A 25087-nucleotide genomic window follows, 5' to 3' on the forward strand; every position below is an offset into this window, starting at 1 on the left:
GAATAGAAATGTTTTTACTCAATTTTTATTTTTTCCCAGATCAAAATACCCCTAACGCAGACCCCACTTGTAATACTCTCTGATCTCTCGGTTTCCCCTCTCCCTCTCTCTCGACGACACCGTCGGGAGCGGAGTGTGACGGCAGAGGCCGGCAGATGGTGGCAGGCGTGGCAGAGCAGGGCCCGCGGAGGAGCGGCTCGACCAGCCACCTCAACGCTAGGGTGCCGGAGTTTGCGCCGCGGATCGCCGCCCCCTGCCGCCGCTGCCAGTAATCTGCGCATTCGCCGCGGCGCCTCCTCCGCCACAGGCGGCCTTCTTCACGCCGCCATCGCTGTATCATCGACCGTACGAGCTCATCATCAACCGCAGTTGCTACGAGCTCGAGCCCCAGCTGTTCGACTTCCCCACCGGCCTCTTCCGGAAACCCACCATCCCCGTGGGGATCTTGCCGCCGACCAACCTCGTCACCGACGACGACGAGCCACTGCCGACCGCTCCGAGGTCATGCAATGGCTCAATGCCCAGCCTCGTCGGGGAGCCCGTCGACTAGTGGCTTTGCAACCTCCGTCGCATCTGGATCCATTTCTGTCTCCTGCTCCTCCGTGGCGGATTGCGGTGGCTTTTGGTATTTCTTAACCTCATAGATAAAATCCGCAAGCGCACGGAATATACCGATGTAGCACTTCACTGGGAGTATTCTTAGGTATCGATTTCCACAGGACTCTAAATCAGGTTCATCCAAGTACACGAAGCTACGAGTAGGCAAAAGGATAGAGAGGTTTCACCGGTGAGAAACAGTGTCTACATAAAGCTTAACTTTAATCCTAACGCGATACTTCGGGCACTGGCCAGCTCGTTGCTGCCAAATATCGCTCTACTACGCACCCGGACAGGGAGGACTTCAGTGATATTGAGGGTTGTCACCACCTCTACACCCGCCTCACACCTACTATGGGATGCGGAGCAAACACCGAAAATTAACTACCTAGATACCGCGTCTAAGCAGATTAATTACTTACTTTAATGCTAGCTACACACTAAAGTAAATCACTATATTTTTAGTTGATTATAGTGAACAATAATCCCGTATGCTGATTACGCACTAACTAAGAAATAATTCTTACCAAGCAAACTAAATTACTTAAAATATATTTCTATTATAATCAGAGTAATTAACAGAGCAAAAGAAATAAGAAGAGGATTGTCGACAACTCCGAAACTCCTCCGAATTCTTCTACGCTACTCTCTCCCTAATCTAGTATAGAGCCTCTTATAATTCAGCTCAAGCTTGGAGTGTGTGTGAATGAGGGAGAGGAGAGGGGTATTTATAGTGTGGAGGTGACTTGAGAGAGTGGAGATGCTAAGGAATATTCTAAATGGAATCTTCACTCTCTCTTGACAAGTGTCCCTTCGGATGACGGTTTTCACCGGTATTAACGGCCACAACCGTCATAGGATGAGGAGTACGACTGCCACGCCGAAGTTGGGCTGGACTGGGCCAGCTACTGGTTCAGCCGAACCCTTTGGTTCGGTCGAACCCTGGCTAGCCCATCCAGCCCAGCCCTCTCTCTGGTGTTCTGACATGTGGGCCCCACTATATGTTCCACTGAAGATTGGCCAAGATAAATGTATCTTATTGGGTTTGTGGGCTCAAAACTCCATAGGCTTGGATATGGAAGTTATATTCTCATCCTTCATGTACATTTCATCTCAATTTTGGTAGCTTGTCACCTGCATACGAATATACACCAACACTCGTGGAAATTGTTAGAAATAAACCCTATCACTATGTTGGATGTTTTATATTTATGGTCTTATGCAGGTATTGATGGCGTTAATTTTGTACTTAGCAGCCGTCAACAGTGGCGGCGGCTGTCGCTCCTCTGCAAGCCTTGCTCCGCTACACCCGCCGTCGGCCGCCGGCCACAGCCCGCCTCTCGGCTACTGCCGCTCCCGACGGCGTCGTCGAAAGAGAGAGGAAGAGAGGATAGAGAAGGGTAAGAGAGTATGACAGGTAGGGCCTGCGTCAGGGGTATTTTGGTCTGGAAAAAAAACAAAATTGAGCAAAACATTTCTATTCACAAAAAGAACGAAAATGGCATTTTGGTGAACCTCTCTCAGTTTAGGATGGCACTATAGTGAATCAGTTTGAAGTGATGGCATTCCAGCGGAACCACTCTTTTGCGATGGTATAATCCCAATTTTCTCCTTAACCAGGGACCGAATCTGATTCGTATCCGTAATATCGGGTATCTCGACCCCCAAGTACTAAAACCTGTGCAATTTGACTTCCTCGGTGGCTTAAAGGGTGGTTTTGCCAACGACAAGTAGAGTATCCTAATCTTCTTTGTGATGTGGGGATTAGGGTAGTAATCAATAGCATAGACGCAATGTCTAGGCTAGAGGTTATCTTTGTTTGTTGTGTGCTCCATGGATTGTAGAGGTAGGCGACAGGTGGTGACATCCCTGTCTGTCCTTTGTAATCCTCCATGCTCGGATACATTTTAGAGCTGTAGGCCGGAGTCTCCTTGGCAGACTAGGGGTAAACCGGTGCCCGAAGCAATCAATAGAGTTTTACCTTAACTTAATTAAGATAATTAACCCATAGTAATTCTCTCCATCCCAAGCCTACCATTTAGTTATTGTCCTTGGAAGAATCATGTTCTTAGATTATACACACACGTTCCTTGTGGATACGATACCCTGAAATACTCTTGAGTGAAGGCTAGAACGTTATCTGTGCGCTTGCAGATTATTCCATGGTCGTAATAAATACCAACAAAGATACACTTCTAGCCTCGAAAGGCCTCAATAAAGGACTTGCTGTAGATTGAAAAAGCATCTAGCTCTACTGGGTTTTGGCTAATTGATGACAAATGATTAATGGATTAATGCACTTATTGAGTGTATAAGTAGGGTATTAGTTCGATGAAGAGATGATAAAGATGATGTGAAGAAATGGCATACAATGAGGTTTTATTATTGTTGTCGAAACGACAACTGTGTCATGTCGAAAGACGTGGTTCTCTCAACAGTGGTTGGAAAAAAAGAAAATTGTATTGTTTAGTAAAATTTTTTCAGATCCCCCTGTTACATGGCCCTAGGGGGTTATTTATAGCCCTATTACAGACTCCTCCCTTAGGATTTAGGATTTACAGGGGAATTTACATGGTTACCCTTATGATAGGGACATTATTATGGGAATATGGTGTCTTTTGCATGTATGGGCCCTTAATGGGTTGAGTAGCTTGGCCCAATTGTTGGCGAAACCCCTGGAAGGCACGACGGCCCGTTGGGCTTTCTCCTAGTGATTATAAGGATTATATATTGTTAATATCTACAGCCGATCGAGTAGATTTAGTCCTTTCTTACTTATTTATACTTGCCGATCGATTCAAATATGACATCGGCTTAGAGATAAATGATATGTCATCGGCAATTAGCCGATCGGCTATCATTTATGGATTTAACGATGGTTTCTTTTTCTTTATTCTTGTTGATTGCAGGATCAAATCAACTGGCACGCTCACGAACCTAAAGGCAAGATTTTTTGGACCTGCACTGAAGTTAAGCAGATCTTCCAGGCCTCGTGTTTTCGCATCAACAGCTAGGCCAAACACCGACGGACTGATCGAGGCCATAGGAAGTCACAAGCTGTCGAGGGTCAATCTCTGTTGACGAAGATCAAGATCAAGATGGAATGCCGAGATTAACAGGATGTGATCCGTTGATGAATATCAAGCCAAAAGTCATAGTGGCATTGATCAAGACTAAGGTATAGTTGATTTGGAACTAATGTGCTTAGAATTGTAGGTGAATAGTCCCGGTGGTAAAATGGCATTGACGTTGGCAACCCGCAAGGTGAAGCAAGATGATGACGTGATGGCATCCCTAGTGGTATAGCTTTTCTATTTGCATTTGAGTATATGAATGCCGTACTATTAAGATAGATGCAACGTTGATGTGTTTGTTTTTGTCTCGGTGCTCAAAGTAACCTATGCAAGTGCTATCTTGAGAGAAACCTAAGCCTTAACCTAACTTATGACTGGTTTTAGAGCTTGTTTCTAGTTGGGTTGGGTAGATCTTTCAATAAGCTTTCCATAGAGCCCAAGTTCGTAAAAACGGATTCAAAAGCAAGGAGTTATGACCCTTTTATGAAGTGTTGTCAGTCTGTTAGTGGGGAGCGGAAGTTCCGGTCCAAGTACTCTGTTCGACATTGGAAGGCTGACCTGAAGTTCCGATCCTTCTTCTAGACTGAGCAGTTACTTCGTACATGAAGTTCAGATCTTTTCGACTGGAAGTACCGAGTGTTCGAATCTGTGAGTAATGGCTAGTTTTTAGGAATTCGGGTATTTAAACCTCTCCACCCCCACTATCTGTGGCTGTTGACTTTAGGCAAGATTAGGTTCATCCAAAACCAAAGATTCACTTCCCTAATCCCCTACCCTGTGGTATATCTTTGTGAGTGAGATTTTGGAAGAGATTTGGAGAGAGAGAAGGGATTTGGGTTTGAGAGAAGGTTTGAGAAGAGAGATTGAGTGCTAGTGAACTCCACCCCATTTTCGAAAGAGGTTTGAGAAGAGGGATTGATTGGTAGTGAACTCCACCCTATCCTTGAGAGAGTTTTGAGAAGAGAGAGAGAGGTAGAGAAGAGAATTTGAGAGCATGTGACCTTTACTCAATCCTTGAGCACTTGAATTCATAGCAAGCAAGTCATCGATTGTGTTTGTTACTCTTGGTGGTTCTCCACCTAGACGGTTAAGCTTCGCCCGTGAGGATCCAACTGCGTGGATTGCTCGGAAAAGTTGGTAAGGTTTGCCTCACTGCCGCAACGGAAGAGGTAATATTGAGTGGAAATTGAGTATCTTCTAGGAGGTTGCTTGGCAGAGCAAGCTTCATCAGAGATGGGTGCTCGTTGTTCAAGCTTGGACCTCAGTGTGGTCGCTTGAAAACTTGCTAAACCTTGGTGGTTGCTTATTGGAGACTAAACCTTTATTGTGGTTGATTGCTTGATGAGGCTTGGGATCAATCGAGATCCGGCTCCTTGGAGTCCCTCAACAGAAAGTAGGATCGTTGAGATCCAAATTTCGGTGAAAAATCTGTGTCTCCTCCTTGTCTTGCTTGTTATATTTGCTTCCCTACTTGTTCATAATTATTTACTCTATCTATTGCAGCTGTGTGTTGTGAGGTTTGCGCCTAGGTTTGCTCCCATGGCAAAACAAACTAAGGAGACCGGAAGTTTAGGTTTTTCAAACTGGAACTTCTGGTCCACTACTTCTGTTAATTAAGACCGAAACCTTTGGTAAATTTGATTTCGCTGTGAAGTGTTTTTCAGGAGCGCCTATTTACCCCCTCTAAGCGACATGAATGTCCTTTCAGTTTCTAGGTTTGCACTACGTATACGTGGTTTGCATTACATATTTTCTCGCTCAAGTGCAACCTGCCCTACAATTTACGTCAGCATCAGCAATTAGCACCAAACGCATCAAGCACTTTGAAGTATATATATGCTGCCACACAAAACAATCACAAGTTACAACAAGTCAACAACACAATACAGAATGAAACTAGCTCATTTATTTATGTTTTTCCACAAAATATATGTGTTGTACCAGTTATTACTGCTTAGGTGGCTTGAAGTATGCATAAGCCGCAAAGAAGCTCTGCATCATGGTGAGTGCGAGCAGGATCACTGCTGCGGCAAGGGACGTGGCCACCCATGGGTTGCTGAAGTAGTTGCGCACCAGGGCCGCGCGCCACCGTGGCCACCTGGACCGCCGGTACCGATTCACCTCACCGATCACGCCGGCGAGGTAGTTACGGTCGGCAGCCAGGTGGGCCTCGCTGCAGAGCCGGCTGAAGAACCCCGTGGGGTCCCGGTCGCGGTTCATGTGGTTCACCAGCACGCCGCTGAGGTGCAGCAGCCTCATGTCCTCCGGCGAGGTGACGAGGCAGTCCATGAAGACGGCGTAGGCGGTGACGTGGCCGCGCGTGTAGGGGTAGGTCTGCTCGAAGGCGATGAGGTTGCGGAAGAGCGGCCCGCTGTAGTCGTACAGCTGCAGCTCCGGGATCTCCAGGACGCCGCAGTGGCCGGCGAACCTGACGTCGAGGAAGCTCGTCGCATCCTTCCTGGGCCGGAACGTGACGCCGGCCTCCTCCAGCTCCCTGGCGCATGGTATCCACTGCGGGAGCTCAGACGGCGGCACCAAGTGCTCGCTAGGGTCGTCGTCCGGCGCCGCGGCGGCGTCTGGTGGGAAGCCGACGGAGAGGTAGAAGAGGTGCAGGAGGTGGTGCACATGGCACATGCACATCGCGGCAGGAGATGGGCGAGGAGTAGAGCTTGCGTGGTCGGAGGGAGCTGAATAGCCGCAGGGCACCAGCGACGAGGACGTCGCTGGTGTCGTCGGCGTCCGTCCGGGTCCGGAGCTGATGGAACAGCTTCTGGACGACACAGAACGGGATCTGGTTCTCCAGAAGCAGCAGGTCGCACGTGACGAACGACCACACCCAGCACCTCCCAAACAGCACGGCCCGGTCCTCGTCGTCATCTTGGCCGCCGCTGCTGGCGCTGCCGGTGCCGGAACGAGAACTAGAGGAGGAAGCTTTAGCTCCTGATTGTTCTTCACTGGCAATGCGCGCGAACTTGAGCAGGCGGCGGAGGATGAAGCACCCGTCCAGCAGCATGGTGCCCAGGACTACATGTCTCTGGCCGACGTCGAGCGCCTCCGCGTCAAAATTGTAGGACGCCAGGATACGTGGCAGGAAGCCGTTGATGGCGCTCAGGCACCGGCGCAGAAGCTCCGGTGTCCGGGTTGGCTCTTGGAGAAGGTGGTGCCTTCCGATGAGGCTACGCACGCAGCGCCATTTGTACAGTTCGAGGACCCTGTAGCCCTCGTCGCGGCTCTGCTGCCTTGGATAGCGTAACAAGCCGATCTGGACGGCAACTGGGAGGTAGCTATAGCTGTTACCCTCCTCGTACCTCCTTTTCATCTCACCAGGGACTCTGTAGATGGTTGGCAGCCGCTGCTCCGGCTGATTGGACCCGCCATATTTCTCAACCACCAGCCTTTTCAAATCCTGCTCCATACTCTTCACGAATCCCTCCGATACAATATTGCTGCCTGGATTTTTGACATATTGGCCATTTTAGAAAAGCTTATTTTATAAGTAGATTATCATTAAATCAACATAATAGTATAGGATTTATCGGTTCGAATCCAACTGTGTCACGATGGTTTAGATGAAAAAAAAGGAAACAACAACAGGATATCTGCAACTAGGTGACACAGGAGAGGAGGCTGATATGTGGAACCGGCGGATAAATTAAAAATTTAGGCGGATAAATTAAAATGAAAATTTAAGAGAGTGGTATCTAGATATGTGCATATTTAGATTGAGTTATTTGAGGGATAAGTTCCCTATTCGATAGACTAAGTTCCTACTTTAAAAAAATAGTATATATCCGGTTGGATATAGAGGCCGGGTAAAAAAAATACCCTCATCTAAAAAAAGATATGTGCATATTCTCCCACCGATATCGATCCTCGGCGCAGGTCAGGTCTCTAATCCCCTCATCTCTTCGTCCTCAGTTTGTTGCAGCCTTGCCGGACTGGCGAGCACCTCGCTAATCCGTCCACACTAATAATCTCTCCCGTACCTGATACCTCGCTTTGCCTGGCCACGCGCGCCGTGCCTCGTCCTGGCAGCTCTCCTCTCGTTCGACGCCGTGTCGCGCCATTCCTCGTCGCTTTCCTCAGCACGTCGCCGATTGCCAGGATGGAGGCCGATGTGGAACAGCCGTAGCGCAGGAAAAAGGCCGACGAGCCGCGACGCCTCTGGCGGCGTTCGGATTGAGAAGGTCAGGAGGAGGGTCTGCAGTGGTGGATTTAACCTAAAAATTATTTTCATAGTTCCATAAGATATGAAAGTTGAAGGCTCTCTAGTTTGTTTAGCCTGCGCTGTCATGGTTATGGATACCACATACTTAATAGTACACTACTACAAAAATAATTTTTCTGTACGATGACCCATCATTTTTCCATGCGGACCATAACTAGTGGCGTCTGTAAAAATCGAGGGCCATTTTCCCATACTGTTTAAGTGACCCGTAGGGCCTCTTAAGAGGGCCACATGCAAAAATGAGCTCATTTTTTTCATACGGCTCACTTAAGCGCCCGCATGGAAAAATCGATTTTTCCATACGGGCCATTTAAGAAGCCATATGCGAAAATAAAATTTGAAAAATTTGAAAACTAGTGTATCTCACTCATATGAACTCCAAATTGAATGTTTTTTTTCCTAAATGTTTCTAAAATCATGCTCTATCATGTTATTGTGTTCTTACTGGTATTATTTTGGCTATTTTTTCTTGTGACTTTGTTTTATCAATTAAAAATTTGAATTTCAAAAGTTCAAATAATATTTTGAAGTAGTAAATGATTTCATCTGAAAAAATCATCAATAACAAAGTTGTATAACTCATCAAAATCTATAACTTCTATTTTGGTCATTTTTTCATCCGAGAAAGTGATTTGTTAGATTGTTCACAATATGTGCATATAAGAGATGCACATATTGTGAACAATCTAACAAATCATTTTATCGGATGAAGAAATGCTCAAAATAGAAGTTATTGATCTTGATGAGTTATATCACTTTGTTATTGATGAATTTTTCAGTTGAAATCATTTTGTATTTGAAAATGTTGTTTGAAGTTGTCATATTTTGAAATTCAAATTCAAACTATTCAAACAAAGTCATGTAGAAAAAAGACCAATACAAAAGTTGTAGCTCTTGAAGAGTTATACAACTTTGTTGTTTATAACTTTTCTATTTGAAATCATTTACTATGTGAAAAAATTAGTTGAATTTCTTATATTATAAAGTTCAAATTTTATATAGTTCAATTAAAACTTGGATGGAGAAATGACCAAAAGAAAATTGGTAGATCTCAACAAGTTCTACAACTTTGTTTTTGGCAACTTTTTCATGGTGATGGCGTCGATGGCGTCAGCGGGTTGCGGATCCGACGGCGCCACCCTCGGGAGGGCTGGATCCGCCGCCATAGGGAGCGGCGGGCGGCGCGGCTACGGCGGCGGCGGGCGGCGGCTCGGTGACCTTGGCTCGGCGGCCCGCCATCCCCTCCTCACCGCCACCGACAATGACGACAATGAGGCGACCCTCCCCCCTCCTCAACGCCGCGGCGGCAGGGGCGGCTTGGCCGCCTCGGGTGGCGCTGCCGCACCGCGCGGATCCGGTGCCGCCGACGACGCCGGGCGGCTGGGGCGACGGATCTAGTGCCGCCGCCGATGGATCCGGCGGGGGCGACGACGGCAAGCGGCGGGGGAGATGGATCCGCCTCAGGCGACGACGCCGGGCGGCTGGGGTGACGCTTCCGGTGCAGCCGACGACGGATCCGGCGGGGCAACGACGGCGGGCGGTAGGGGAGACGGATCCGCCGCCGGCGACGACGCCGGGCGGCTGGGGCGACAGATCCAGTGCTGCCGCCGATGGATCCGGCGGGGGCGACGACGGCAGGCGGCGGGGGAGATGGATCCGCCGCAGGCGACGACGCCGGGCGGCTGGGGCGACGCTTCCAGTGCAGCCGACGACGGATCCGGCGGGGGCAACGACGGCGGGTGGTGGGGGAGATGGATCCGCCACCGGCAACGACATCGGGCGGCTGTCAACGATAAATCAATCAGACGATGTCGAGGACCAGACTTATGTATGAATGGGCCAAGAACTCAGAATTGACACGATGAATTGGACCAAAATTCACAAGTCTGCGGAGTGGAGCAATAGAGGAGGCCACTAGCCGAAATTGGGTTGGATTGGGCCAGCCCCAGGTTTGGCCGAACCTGGTGGTTCGGCCGAACCAATCCTGGCGCCGTTGGATCCTGGTTTTGGCGTGGACGTCCAAGATTGCATCCCAATGACGGTTGGAGGGCACTTCGGACAATTCCCCTTCCACAACCGTCATACCTATCTCTATATAAGGAGCTCACTCTCTTCACTTCAACACACACCTCAAGCAAGAGCTCTCTCATTCCTCTCAAGTTTAGTTTAGTAGTATCTAGCTGGTGGAATAGAATTAGAATAGGAATTAGGAGTCCGGAAGTCTTCAGAAGAGTTCGTGTATGGCTCTAGTAGCTTTCCTTTCCTCTTTTGTAAGCTTTGTACTTTTAGTAGAATACTCTTCTAAATATATTTCTGGTATTGAAATACTTTCCGAGTATATGAGTACCAACTTTACATTATGTTCTTGTTATACTGAATATACGGCTAGCTTATCTAGGAGATGCTTTAGTGCGGGTATAATGTTTGCTTATGCAATTACTCTATGTCATGACGATGATATTAGAGTAGTATCTAGTAGTTTAGGCGTGGTGTTTAGATTACGGGATATCATTATTTGGGGTTATTATATTGTGGATGAGAGGTGGGCCGCTGATGGTGACAGCTCAGTACGGGTATTCCTCTGCGCCTATATATAATCCTAAGTTAATTTCCTGGGGAGGGTATTTCTCTGTATTTAGCCCCGGTTAGATGGTCATGACGGGCTGCCATAAGGAACTCAGCAGTCAGGGGTGGCTTCTCGAAGTACCAGGAGGGAATCGGATAGAGGGTATTAGCTAGTATGTCAGTTAACTAGAATGTATGTATACTATGTATATTAGAAGTATAGGAATAGATTCTCTTTCTCTTTTCTTTCCACCTAGCTTAGATTATTTATTATGAGGATGAGTAGAAATGCTTGTGTGTCACTCTACCCTTGGATTATCATAACCCCTGCTTAGAATATGATTATCACAAGTAATATATAAATTATTAGTTGAGTTCTCTCTACATGATCTTCCCACGGGATAAAATAAATACGATACCCTTGGAATACTCTCGGGTGAAATGCTACAATGGTATATCCGTGCGCTTGTGGATGAACTCTGTAAACATAATATACCAGAAGTATTTCTGCGCCATTGCTGGAAATTATATTTCTAGTAATGTCGTTAAGAAATACCAACAGGGATCCTCACAGCCTTGGACCTACACTGGAGCTAAGCATATCTCTCAGGCCGCCGTGTTTTCCGTCAACAAACCTCTTGTTGTATTCTTCATCACAGAAATATCAGAAGCATGTGAAGAAGCAACCATTTTAACATGACAACACGATGAACAAACCAAATAAAGATCGTTCAGAGGTGATGAAAACCACGAACATGATCCGGACCACTAATGCTAGTGAGATGATAAAAACCAACATGTTCTCAATGGTGCTAAAATTTCAAATCTTTTGAAACGTTAGCAACTAATCATGTGAAATAGAAACAAGATGCTAGGGACATGTGTCGATCGTCCAGAGGTGTCCGATCCAGAGCCGGGATTTCTGTTGCTGGCTGTGGCTGCGTGTTTGATAGAGAAATAAAGAGTGACAATTGGTAAACTGTAAAAAGTTTGGAAATTGAGTGTTTGAGTCCTAACTAGGAGTTTTACTTTGAGTCAGAAGTTTTTGTATAAATAGATAGGGAGGCTATGTCTTGAGGGTAAGTTAAATTTGAGATTACTGAGTCGAGAGCATTTGAATTACGGTTTTGTGAGAAACTTATGAGGGTGTTGTGGCTGCACCCTGTGAACAAATACTTCAGCATTAAAGATCATATACAATCATCAAGGCATTGACGATCTCTTCCGGTTTCGTAAGTTTCACGTTATTGTTCGGTTTTGATATTCACTTGTGATTGTTTGTTTTGCTGCAATTTTGTTCAAGTTAACGCATCTAAAACCATTTTAATAATTCATTGATCAGATCTAGAAGGTTTTATTGATTGGCTCTTGCTAGATTCGAATTTACTTAAGTTTTAGGTTTAGTTAAGATTTACTGAAATTCTAACACAACTGACTTTCAGGGTGTTTTTTCTTAAACCGTTTATTAGTTTGAAAATCTGTTTGGTGGAGTTGTTCCTTGGTTTGTCTATTTTTTTTTTAAGATTAAAGCACGATCCAACGGTTGGTATTGGAGAAATCATGTTTTTTAGAAGTACTGTCTTGCTATTTCCACGCATATGGCTAGACCATGAGAGGACTTGCATTCAGATAGGCCAGGCCTTGGTCAAACTAACCCTAGTAGGTTGGATAGACCACCATACTATTCCATTAGTTTTTGAGGTTATGGTATATTTTTATCTCTCAAAGTTCGATAATTTGACTTCCGCAGACGTAATCTACCATTCACGCTTGTATAGTAAGTTTGGTTACTTGTGTTCGTTAATATTGTGTAAATAAATTATTGTCGTTGATCCTACAAACTCTGAAGGCTTAATAAACTAAAAATTTACAATAATATTGTGTAGGATCGATCACGAGTAACCAAACCTAATTTATTGTAGGATTAACGGCAACAATTTATTAACCAAAAGACTTCAGAGTTTTAGTCAAGAAGAAAAGGAAAAACATAACTTGTGATTTTCAGTCAAGAAAATTAATAAGGAATCTGAACACTTGGATCGTGATGATCTGACTTCCTTTAGTTAAGACTTGGTTTCTGAAAAGAAAGAAAGGAAGCTAAGCAGCTGGATCACGATGATATTTGTTTAAGACTTGGTTTCGTTTTTTTAGTACGTCAAGAAAAGAAAGGAAGCTGATGAGCAGCTGGATCGTGATGATCTGACTTTCTGACATGCATATCGATGAATTCGTGATGAGCTGAGAGCAGCTGGCCGGTTGGTGCACTTGCCCCACCCGCAAGTAACGGATCGATGACACAGCTTCCGACCTTCATCGAGGTGCACGCAGCGTTCGTTCCCAGGCCAGCTAGGGTTTAAATGCAAGAAAAATGTATATACCTCTACTCCCCCACTGCAGGCAGCAGGCCATCCCACCGAGCGTACCATACACTACTGATACGCACACCTAGAGCAAGTTGAGCGAGCCATGGCGCTGGTGGCTGAGGCGATGGGGAGCCTTGTCCCCAAACTGACCGAGCTGCTCAAAGAGGAGTACAAGCTGCAAACGGGCGTTAGGGAGAAAATCAATTTTCTCAAGAGTGAGCTCGAGGACATGCATGCTGCCCTTCGCAAGGTTGGCAGCATGCATCCTGACCTGCTTGATGAGCAGGTCAGGATTTGGGCAAGCAAAGTCCGGGAGCTGTCGTATGACATGGAGGACGTCATCGACGCCTTCCTGGTGCGTGTAGATGGCAATGTGCCTGCCAACCCCGGTTGCCTCGAACGGCTTGTGCACATGATGTGCGGCTTGTTCACCAAGATCAAGGTTCGCCATCAGATATCTGGCGTCGTCCAAGACATCAACACCAAACTAGAGGAGATGTCCAAGGCGCGTGAAAGATACATAGCCTCTGATCTTCAGGCTAACCCAGCTGCCACACAATCGTCTACTCATGATCCTCGCAACCTGTTATCGAATACAGATGCGGCAAAGCTTGTTGGTATTGATGGCCCAAGGAATGACATCATAAAGATCCTTTCCCTGGAGGGTGACAACTTGCCCTTGGGAAGATGATAAAAGTTTCCATTGTTGGATCCGGGGGAATGGGCAAAACCACTCTCGCCAGAGCAGTGTACGACAGTGTTAAGGGGAAATTCCAATGCTCGGCATTTGTGCCACTTGGCCAGAATCAAGACTTGAAGAGGGTTTTCATGGACGTTCTAAATGATCTTGACAAGGAAAAGTTCGACAATATCCATAGCACAAAAAAGGATGTAAGGTTACTCATGAAGGAGGTCTACGACTTCCTTAAAAACAAGAGGTGCGCTCATGATTCTTATTCTAATTACCCTCGCATATTATACTTTCATACCATGGTACTATAAATCAAGCACGAGCAAATTTTAGAGTGCCAAAATGATGCCTCTATAGGAATAAATAGAAGAGCATGTGCTTTGGGTAAATGTATTCTAGGAAATTTTTGAAATTCCTCTAAAAAGTGTCTCTGCTCTGTAGAAATCCTGAATTTTGTTTTACTTGGTATATAAATCTTGATTTTAAAGGAGATTTAAACGTCACCTCTAGATAATGTTTTTGTTGTATAAACTTCTTTTCTCTTTAGTTTTTACTATAGAAATTGCGGCAAAATGTTTTTGTATTCCATTTCGTTAACTTTTATTAGCTGGTAATTAAGTACTCTATTCGCAAGCTTGGAGGTTATTGGTAGGGGTTTCTCAATAACTGAAGGAAAACTAATTCGATCATCAACAAACATAACTCTTTAATTATATCTCAAACTAATAAATGGTGACAAAAGCATGTACGACCAAGTATGTGCCAAATTATAAGGAATCATTGTTTAAGAGAAGTCGGCATTTTCAACTTTTGACTAGTAAAAATTACTCTCAATATATATATTCTTTAGTTTCACGATATTTGACATCAATAGATTTGTACTTTGAAGTACTTTCGTATGATGTTAATCTGGTAGTTGTTGATAATATATCATGTAAGAAATTAACGCCCAAACTTTTACATTAGGGACTGTGTAAAAACCTTGTAGACCTTATATTTTGAGGTGGAGTGGTATTGAACTACTCCGTATATTTTAAATGTTGGCTTGTTGATCTATGAATGGATAGGCAATCTGATTTTTGGGTTGTCCTGAAGGGCAAACTACTTTCAACAATCATCATAAAAAAATTCCACTTTGTCTCTCAAACTAATATAAGTGGTGACAAAAGCATGTACTACAAAATTGTATTTAAGGTCTGATAGAACAGATACTTAATTTAACTATAGTAAAAAAACTAAGCATCATCATAACATTGTACATATTTACAACATTATAGTATTGCTCATGAAATCACTCGTGTATACGTTATGATGATGCATTTGTTGATCAGGGTTCAGAGATGAAACCAGTTTGTTTGTTTCCATTTTCCCGTTATTGGCACGTTTCTTGTATTTATAGGAGCAAAACGTATATTTATACATTGCTAAACTCTTGCACTGTTTTCTTGATAGGTACATCATTGTTATTGATGACATTTGGAAATTCGATGCTTGGGACATGATTGCAAAAGTCCTGGGAGACAGTAGTTGTGGAAGTAGAGTGATCATAACTACTCATATTTCTGAAATTGCTGAGGAAGTCGGTCATGTTTATGAAATAAAACAACTTTCTGATGTTGACTCGAGAAGGTTATTGCATAGAAGAATATTAAGTGGTGAAGACCAATGCCCCGATGATGATTATGATTTGGAAGAGGTTTGTGATGAAATTTTGAGGAAATGTGAAGGGGTACCATTGGCCATTGTTACAACGTCTAGTTTGTTGGAGAGTAAACCAAGGGAGGACTGGTCTGAGTTGTATCGGTCAATTGCTCTTGGCGCAAAAGACAACCGGCATGTGGATAATACTATGAAGATATTGTCTCTTAGTTTCTATCATTTGCCTTATCATCTAAGAACATGCTTATTGTACTTGAGCGCATTTCCAGAGGATTATTTAATTGGTAAACAAACATTGATATGGAGGTGGATAGGTGAAGGTTTTGTCTGTAAGGAAGAAGGAAGAGACTTATATGAGGTGGGAGAGGGTTACTTCAACGAGCTTGTAAAACGACGTATGATCATGCCAATAGAGGCAGAGAATGAAGACTACATACTAGGTTGTCGTGTTCATGACATGGTGCTCGGTCTGATCCGGTCATTGTCAAGCAGTGAAAACTTTGTCACCGTATTGGGTATAGAACAATACAACACATCTCACCAGGGCTATGGTCGAAGGATAGCCATCCTAAGCAGCAAGAATGGATTACCCCCAGTGGTGAACCTGGGAACGGCACAGTCATAAGTGACAATCCGGTCATTTAGTGCCAATGGTTTGTCATACATAGATGTTCTGCCAACACCGGCGAAATTTGAAGCTGTGCGTGTACTGGCATTGCAAAATTGTGAATCATTGCAGGACCTTCACGGCCTGGAGCATATTGGCAGTTTACTTCACCTACGATACCTTGCACTGACGTACACACCTCTTTCTGAGCTCCCAAATGGAATAGCGGGACGTCTGAGGTTCCTAGAGACGCTGGATCTGTGGGGGACTGGCATAGAGCAAGTGCCGTCGAGCGTGGGCAAGTTGACACAGTTGCTGTGCCTACAAGCCGATATTAAAACAAGGGTGCCGGATTGGATCGGGAACCTGACGTCCCTGCAAGAGTTGTGGAGATGCTGCAGCTGCAGGGCAGTTTGTGAAGGAGCTGGGCAAGGTCGAGGATCTGAGGGTGCTTTGTACTCAGTTCGAGGGTGCCCCCGCAACGGACATTATCGAGTCTCTAGGAAGTCTGCGCAAGATACAGAAAATGCACGCCTTTGACCGTTGGGCAGCGGTGGGGCAGTGTGTGCCGTGGGAGCAAGGATTCGTCACTCCTCAATGCCTCCAGTTCCTGTGCCTGAGGTGTTTGACCTTCACCAGCCTGCCGCCGTGGATTAATCCGTCACTTCTGCCAAACCTCAGCAACCTGTCCCTGTCGTTGCAGGTTTTGCGACAGGCGGACATGGAAATCCTTGGCAGGCTGCGAATGCTCCGCAGACTCGATCTATTTGCGATGGGGAATGCAATTATAAGAATTGGGATTCATGACACCCTGTTGTTCCGCAAGTTGAGATTCTGCACGATGGCCACGACCTCCATCCGGTTTGTACCACCTCCTGCTGCCGTCACAACACCTGTCTCAGCCATGCCATGCCTGGAATCACTTCACTTCAGCTTGGACGTGCACTTCTTCAAGGACAGGAAAATTGCTTTTGACATTGGCTTGGAGCACCTCCCGAGTTCTCTTCGCACAGTAAAGGTTTTTGTGCTCTGCCACTTAGCCAAAGAAGAAGACGTCAAGGAAGCGGAGGCGGCATTGTTGCACTCCGTCAGCATCCATCCCAGCCGTCCCGCCCTTCAACTCGAAAGATTGGCCGAAGATAAAATGCTCCCTTCTCACCTCAAAGATGATCAATGAACATCGTAGCCATCACATATCTCCCCAGTCACTCTATCTGTTGGAAATCATTCATGTGATGTACTAAGATAATGTACCCTGTATTGCATGCATAGTTTCTTGGTTCGTTGTGTAATATCAATGAATAAGTCTATTTTGCTTCCCTCAGCTCATGTCCCTGGTTGAATCACATCCCTCGATTGCAAAACCAGGTATAACCCATCCCCAACTTACAAAACCATTGCAAATCGACTCGAGCGGTTTTATCCCACGTGGCAGGTTGACTTGGTCTTCATCCACGTGGCATCGACGTGGCACCAAGCCTTAAATGGGACCCACATGTCAGTGGAGTAAAACAACAAAAATAAATTTTAGGCCCACGTGTCTCCTTCCTCTTTACCCTCTCTTTCTCACCCTCAGGTGGATGGCGGCAGTAGCGAGCGAGATGGAGCTCCACAAGCTCGGCGGCTGCGGCTCACACGCGGGGAGGGCTCGCCTGCAAGGACTTTCTGCTCAAAAGAAACTTCCATAAACAAGAGAACACCAAAAATGACTTTGTGTTTTAAGTTGAATGAAAAGTAGTGGTATTTGTACATATTTTATCATGTACGATTTCAACCTACAAATAACACATATCATTATTCATACATATCTATTGCAGACTGAGGTAAACAATACAATGACACAGAAAGTACAATAACTATACCATATGAATGTCTGATATACAGAACTGTTCATTAAATGAGTTTATAAAATATAAAACATGCATGGATCGGATAATCGATCTTCAAAATTTTATAGCAAAATTGCTAGTCTTTCAATTGGTTTGATGAAAAGCAATCAACAATTCAAATCTAATTTTGGTGATGTTTTCGGCTTTAGTTATATGCACATGTAGGATGTTTCCAAGTATTGTTTGCTCTTGCTAACTGTACAAACAAATCAAATCAGTGTTTCTTATAGCTTAGTGGTATTTTGTCTATAAAACTTATCTAAAAAAAGGTTTCACACAATACCCAATATTTTAAAAAGCAGTATGCAGTTTCATGCGGTCACCCCCACCTTGTAGCGCTTATGTGGCATGATTGGACACTTTTGTGGTACAATCAGCCGCTTATGCGGCTTAAGCGGTACAAGGTTGGGGCACCCGTTCCTTGTATGCGGCCTTGTAGACCTTATTCTAAAACATTGCACGAAACCATAACGCTTAAAACAACTATGTAGAATTAAGATGCTCACTTGTTCACTAAATACCAAAAATGTTTAAACAAAGCTATTTCGAAGCGATGGATTGCCAAAGTTACAAAAAACAGTTCCCTAGTTATGTGTGACGGACCAATTACCATTGTAAGCAAAAATTTAATCAATGCTGATAAATTTAAGTCGAAACTTAACAGAACAAAGTTCTTAACTTGTTCTACTATAAACTAAAGGAATCTGAAGCAACTGGTAGCAACTTTATACAAGAGGACTGGACTTGTTCATGTTCTACTATTCAACATTATATAAAAAGGTCAATGTTTCGATAGCTCATCCCTCTTGTCAGATAGTTCTCCAAATTCAATGTTGGCATTTCCAATATGGAACTTTTGGAAGCTAACAACCAGATTTAAGGAGTTGACATTGCAAACCTAAATGGTCATGAGCTGCATAAAGTACTAGTGTCGCCAATATTTTTTCACGACACCCATGCGTTTCACAGCATCCTTTTGTCAATTTGCAAGTATGCAGAAAGTAGCAACCCCACTCTTCCCTAGAACTCATTACTCATCTTAAACACAAAAAACCACCAATTTTTGTCTTTACCAGTCCAATCATATCGAAACTAACTCAGCAGAATCATATATAGTTTTGCTATCCAACACCCCATTCCATTCCAATATGGGAATATCAACCAGCGGATCAAGAACTCGAACTCGCCATTATTTTCAAGCAAAGAAATAAATAACTCTGAAAAGGCAAGAATCAGAGGGGGTTCTCACCGGTAAGCCCTCCTCCTTGGCGTTGGAGGCGTGGGGCTCAGCGCGGGACGGGAGGGGGTTGGAGCCCTTGACGAGCCAGCCGAGTCCGAAGAAGGCGGCGCCGGCGAGGATGGCGGTGCCCCAGGCGTGGGAGTACCACCTGCTGTACTGCCGCACCGCGAACCGCCACTGCTCCCGCAGCGTCGCGGCGTCGGGGATCGCCGCGTCCGGCGGGTTAGGGTAACCACCTCCGCCGTCGCCCGGTGGGCCTGTCCGAACCCGCGCACACGAGGCGCGACCTCCGGCGCCGGTGGGGGCGGAGGCGGATGCTGAGGCGGCGTGGGCTTCTCCTGGCTCGCCATACCACCTCAGGGCCTTGAATCCTTGATCCTTCAGCCGACGAAGGGCCAGCGGAGATTGAGGCTGCCGGCGGCGACCGGCGGCGTGAGGCGAGACGGGAGACGCGGAGAGAGAAGAGAGGTGACGAGCGAGAGAGGCTGAGCTCGAGTTTAGTGGGCCTCGCCGCTGTGATAGTGTCAGCTTCCCAGGCAATATGGGCCATATGTGCATCACATGGGCCGTCGGAACGAGGAGGCTAACGAGCGCGTGGTTCTGTGGGCTTTTTCTTTTCGACGGGATTGAAAGTTGCAGCAAGTTTTAAAATAGGAATAAGTTCACATTAGGCTCCTTATTGTTGTGGAGTCTAAAATTCGTTAGTGAATCGTAATACCAAATATGGCGCGTCCCTCAACTCTCAAAACCAGTGCAAATAAGGTCCTAAGGTATTTTGGACTGTTTTTTGACTGACGTGGCGTTGACGTGGTACTTCAAGTCAAAAAAAATTCATGGGACCCACATGTCAGTGAGTGTTCGGTTAAAAGAAATTGTAGTGGGGCCCACGTCATCACCCCCCTCTCATTCCCTGTTTCTCTCCCTCCTCCTCTCTCTCCCTTTCCGCGCAGGCACCGCCGCCGTTCTACCCGAGGGACCTGAAGAAAGGAGCGAAATCGCGATCTAGTGATATAAGCGGCAACTATGGAGGGCAGTGTTGATGAGCCAGCAAGCAACTGCGGTAGTGGTGGCAGCACTGGTGAGGCGGAGGTGTTCCCTGGAAGGTGGTGTTCATGGTCGGTGGAAAGCAACCGAAGTTGGTCCAACTTCGATTTGTGCGGTGGTGGTGGTCGGGTGAGGCCGTGCGAGCGAGGCTTGGTCCTGCACGGGCACACCTTGTCGTGGAAAAGGGGTGGCAGTGGATTGAGTGGCTGCTACTGGTGGGAACCATGGATGGGGGGGGATGGGCAAGGGGATCTCATGGTCTGGGAGCGGCAGGACTTGCCACAGGTGGCACATACGAGGTTGGGGATGGCCTCGGTGGACTCGACCATCGACGTCGATGCCTGTTGTCTAGTGCCTACACCTTCCATGAGTCGCGAGGGCTGGTGCGGAGGGGCAGGCAAGATCTCGATGTAGAGGGCCCCCACGATGGCCTTATCTCGTGACATGTCCATCTTCTCGGAACAACGGCACCCTTGCTGCTGATCTTCTGTCGCAACTCCTCGGCGATGAGGGCGGATTCCAGCTGCTCAGACGATTTGATCCCCAGACACACTCCAGTGGCAGATGTTATCATTCTTAAGGGAAGGCGACCTGCGGGAGGTCCTCCACCTACTCACCACCCGCTTGGCAGCGGGGTTGGACCCTCCCATGGAGCACTACGGCTGGGTTCTCGACCTCGTCGTCGCTAGGAGGGCTGTCTAGGAGGGGAGGCAGGTGCAAGCGCACACGATGGCCAAGGGCTCCCTAGGTGATGACGACCTTCATCGCCGATGCCGACTTCATCCTCCATGCCGCTGCCCACTCCCTATGCCCTCGCGTGCCACATACAGTGCCTGCTCCCACGCCATCGACACCCTGTTCCCACCAACCCCACCAAGAAAAAGGGAGAGAAATAGAGAGAAGGAGAGGATGTGTCACTGACATGTGGAGTCCACTAACTTAGCCGCTACATCAACCCGAGCAATATACTACAACGAGACCTCGAGTACACCAGTTTCGCACATTAAGGGTGTGTTATACCTGGCATTATAGTTTAGAGACGAATTTCAAACTCGGCGATAAATTAAGGGATTTAAAGTGAACTTATTCCTTTAAAATGGAAAAATCCACTTTAGGTCCATCAAATAGGGGTCGAGTTTCAATTATATCCCTCAACCACACAAACCAGATATAACGCAACCTCATCTTGTAAAACCAGTGCAAATTGAGTCTCTCGGTGGTTATAGATGGCGGTTTTGGCTGACGTCACACTCACGTTACATGTTACAATTACAAAAAAAATGGGACTCACTTGTCATTGAAATTCCCCTTCTTCCTCCTCTACCCCTCTTTCTCCTATCTTCTCCCCTTCGATCGACGTCCAGCCATTGCCCTAGCATCTATGTCAATGAGAAGGTCAGACGTGGAACTGTAGCTGGACATGTATTGTTGACCCATATGAGATCCTCTTCCTGCTAGCATCGAGGATGTCGGGATGGCGCTCAATGGCCTGGCTGGACAGGAGCTCAATGGGGAGGTAGGTGCAGGCGATGAGTAGAGGCTGTGCGGCATTGACGGAGAATACGATGTTGGTAGCGAAGTGCGCTGAGTAGATGTGGAACTCCTCGTACGTACCACCGTGGGTTCACCACCTTGTCGTTGATGACCCACATTTGCCCCCAGTCGTGCCTGGCCGAGGGTGATCATCGAGTATAGCCATGTCACCCCCTTGTCAAAGTCTACTGTTAAGAAAACTAATTCAATTTTAAGCTTGAAGAAAATGGAATCTCCCATGGATGCAATCAACTGACATTGCGGAAGATCCTGGGGGGCACCGCTAGTGGCGCGGGTTGGGTTGAAGAGGTGGTCCACCGAGGATGGCGGCCTTAAGGGTGCCGTGCAACAGCAGGTCCTCCTCCTCTCCTCCACCCACTGCCGGTTGAGCCCCAGTTCTCCAGATCTCCAATCGTTGGCCATCCATCCATCTCCTAACCCCCTCCAACTCCAACTCCGATGACCTCAGTCTATCTCCCACCTCCTCCTCTAAGGCGTCTCCACCTCCACCTCCACCTCCACTGTCCTCCCCACACCCCTATATATCACCTTTAGCTCCTACCTTCCCCATTGTCGCCCTCAATGCTTCCGCCATGAGCTTGGTGACGTTGCGGCCACCGCCCCTGTGAATTTCAAATTTAACAATGCAATTTTTTGTTGTAAAACTCAATGTATGAGAACTAAGACTCTAAATGATTGATGACCTACTTAAGAACAAAATGTATTATGGTACAAATTAGCACATAAGAGAAACGAAAAAAAACAAGAGAGATAGAGAGAGAGAGAGAGAGAGAGAGAGAAGCTTAAAGTTCATCATGAAAAACATGATTATGGGCACAACATTTCCTACCTATACTAAGCAAGTACGGTCAAAAAATATCACTGAGATTTATATATTCCGGAAAAGTGGCGACAGTTTTAGCGGAACCATTCATAAAAATGTAATCCGGCACAAGGCCTGTCTGGATCCCGATCCTTCAATGAGATCATTTTCCCATGAAATCATTCACATGTTTAATTAGTTACGTGATCCGAATTCAAACATGGCGATGACGATTACCGGAGGAGTCGCCAGATAAAACAAGATTAGCACAAACACCACAACCCCTAACTGCCTGCATAGTACTCCCTCCTTCTCTAAATGTTTGACACCATTGATTTTTTTAAACATGTTTGACCGTTCATTTTATTCAAAAATTTTTGTGATATATGTAAAACTATATATATACATAAAAGTATATTTAACAATAAATCAAATGATAGAAAAAGAATTAACAATTACTTAATTTTTTTAATAAGACGAACGGTCAAACATTTTTAAAAAGGTCAACGGCGTCAAACATTTTGAGATGGAAGTAGTATCTCACATTATGTAGGAATCACAAAAACAAATGCACACCTCACTGGTGATGTCAAACTAGAAAGCAACCTCCCCAACTACTAAGCTTAGCTACTTGCTTCTATTTTCAAAACCCTGCCACAACATGGAGCGACCGCGCGCGCACATTTTGTGGAACCATTTGGTCTGTGCCGTCTCTATCTCCATCGCCTTTATATTTTCACATCATGCACCCTAGACTACCCTTTTTTGGGGGGCTGGGTGGTAGGTGCAGAAGAGGATAACCAAATTCCAAAACTTTTGAATGAAAATTTCAAGCAAATTTTTAAACCTAACAACATATTCCAAAATTTCGTTTGTCTTGGGAAGCTCCTAGTACTAATTACATATATTATAATTTTATTGTTTTTATACATGTCATGGATAGTATTCATATATATGAAGGCAATAATATTTTGCAGATATATCATTCACGCATGGAAACTTGGCAAATTACAGTTGTCCCGAAAATCTTCTTGACCGACATAAAAGAAATCAGAAATTTTCCACCCAGAATTTTGAACCTCTCCCAAAATTCCACACCTGTATTCCTGTATCCAATTGTTCAAACCACAACAAACAATGTCTCAATAATCCCCCATTGTTTGCACTGCTAAATCAGCCACTTTCCATAACAACTAAATCAGCGACTGATTTTGATACTAATTTTTACTTCGTGCTAATTTAATTTACAGGTGTGACATGAACAGTACTATACAGTACAGCGTAAGAAGTGTGTCGTGCAGAGACTAGCTAGAGCAGCGTCGGCTACAAGACGACATCGAACTGCACCATGGACGATGCCGTCTTGCTGCCGACGAAGCGCTCCGACTGCGCCTTGCGGAGCGCGCTCGGCCCGTCGTCGACCAGCGGGGACGACGACGGCCCGTTCTCCGGGCTGGCGCTCTCCTCCGGGATCGACGTCAGCGCGCCGGACCACGGCGACCCCGGGCGGCCGTCGCCGTGGGCGCCGTAGTCGTACCAGCCACCCCTCGCCGCCCTCGACGCCACGGGGAACCTCAGCCGGAGCAGCACCTTCCCGAACAGCCTCCGGAGCATCGCCGGCAGCCGCCGCCTCCTCCTCCTCCTCCGCCCCGCCGGCATCTGCTGCTGCTGCGTCGACGACGACGACGGCAGGTGCGGCATGGACAGCGACCTGCCGCCGCAGGAGAGCACGGCGGCGTCGAGCTGGAGGCGGAAGGAGGTGAGCTCGTACGAGTCGTAGAGCGCGCTGCCGCAGTCCCACACCAGCGCCGCCGTCCCCGCGCCGCCGCCGCCGCCGCCGTCCGCCGCAACAACCGCCTTGTGATGATGACGACCATCCGCTGCCGCCGCGGCCTCGACGACGTCTCTCGCCATCGAACCGATCGATCTCTCTTTATAGCTTTCCCTTTTTCTCTCTTTCCCGCCAAAAGAGGATAAGGAGGAGAGAGCTTAGCTTATAATTGAGCTTTACAAGTGGGTGGTGGAGGCAACATGAACCGCGCGGCTTGGCAAGCTTGTGATCGAGGCGAGAAAAAGGTGGAAGGCGAAACGAGGGAGAGGGAGAGAGAGCTCACGACGAACACGATGGCCTCCGTCTCCACTTGCGGCGAGCACGCGATAAAAAGGTTAGAGATATCTATTAATCTAGTATATGTGTAGAAGGCACTATAAATTTGTTTATTAATTTAGTAATTTATTTATTCACATGACATTTGATGATAATTTTTTTGACAATGATGTGTATTGATGATTTGTTAATTTAGGTATAAATGCTTTCTTATCAAGTGCAGTAAGCACTTAAGTGACTTGAGTGGTTTGACCATTTCAAAATATTAGTGCAGAGTATTAATTAGGTGTGTGCTCCACGTACACCCAGATTAATCGATCAATCTTTTTCTTTTATAATAATGAATTAAAATCTGGTATCTATATAAATGTGCAAATATGGCTATACACAAGGAAAGGTTGTGAAAAGAAACACTTATTATACTCCAACTAGGAAAATAGCTTGCGCGTATGCGTGGACACTTATTTAATGTTGCTTGAATTTTTGTTACGAATGTTTACATGTATATGATATTTTTAAAATAGATCTTGACTCTATTTTAAACATGTTTTCGTTAATATCTAATTTGGACATATTACTTGAAACCGTACAACCTTGAATTTATGAAAACATGTGCCACAATTATGGAATGCTGGAGTTGTTTCATATCTATGTCTACTATATATGA

At 45.9% G+C, this 25087-nt stretch overlaps 2 protein-coding genes and 1 pseudogene across 2 annotated transcripts; 1 reads left to right on the plus strand and 2 right to left on the minus strand.

Moving 5' to 3' along the window:
• Positions 1-12930: 12930 nt before the first annotated feature.
• Positions 12931-16961, plus strand: LOC127776971 (disease resistance protein PIK6-NP-like; annotated as a pseudogene).
• On the minus strand, positions 16825-19414 carry LOC127777408 (uncharacterized). The gene is given in 3 exon segments (XM_052303995.1): positions 16825-17449; positions 18923-19173; positions 19176-19414. Coding segments are annotated over 3 exon segments (432 nt in total). The 5' UTR covers positions 19264-19414; the 3' UTR covers positions 16825-17356.
• A 3899-nt stretch (positions 19415-23313) lies between these two features.
• Positions 23314-24564, minus strand: LOC127777536 (uncharacterized). Its single transcript, XM_052304143.1, has one exon. It carries the CDS (start codon positions 24225-24227, stop codon positions 23637-23639), a length of 591 nt encoding a protein of 196 aa, XP_052160103.1. The 5' UTR covers positions 24228-24564; the 3' UTR covers positions 23314-23636.
• Positions 24565-25087: the final 523 nt, after the last annotated feature.

The sequence above is a fragment of the Oryza glaberrima genome, chromosome 6, assembly GCF_000147395.1.
Source record: "Oryza glaberrima chromosome 6, OglaRS2, whole genome shotgun sequence".
NCBI lineage: Eukaryota > Viridiplantae > Streptophyta > Magnoliopsida > Poales > Poaceae > Oryza > Oryza glaberrima.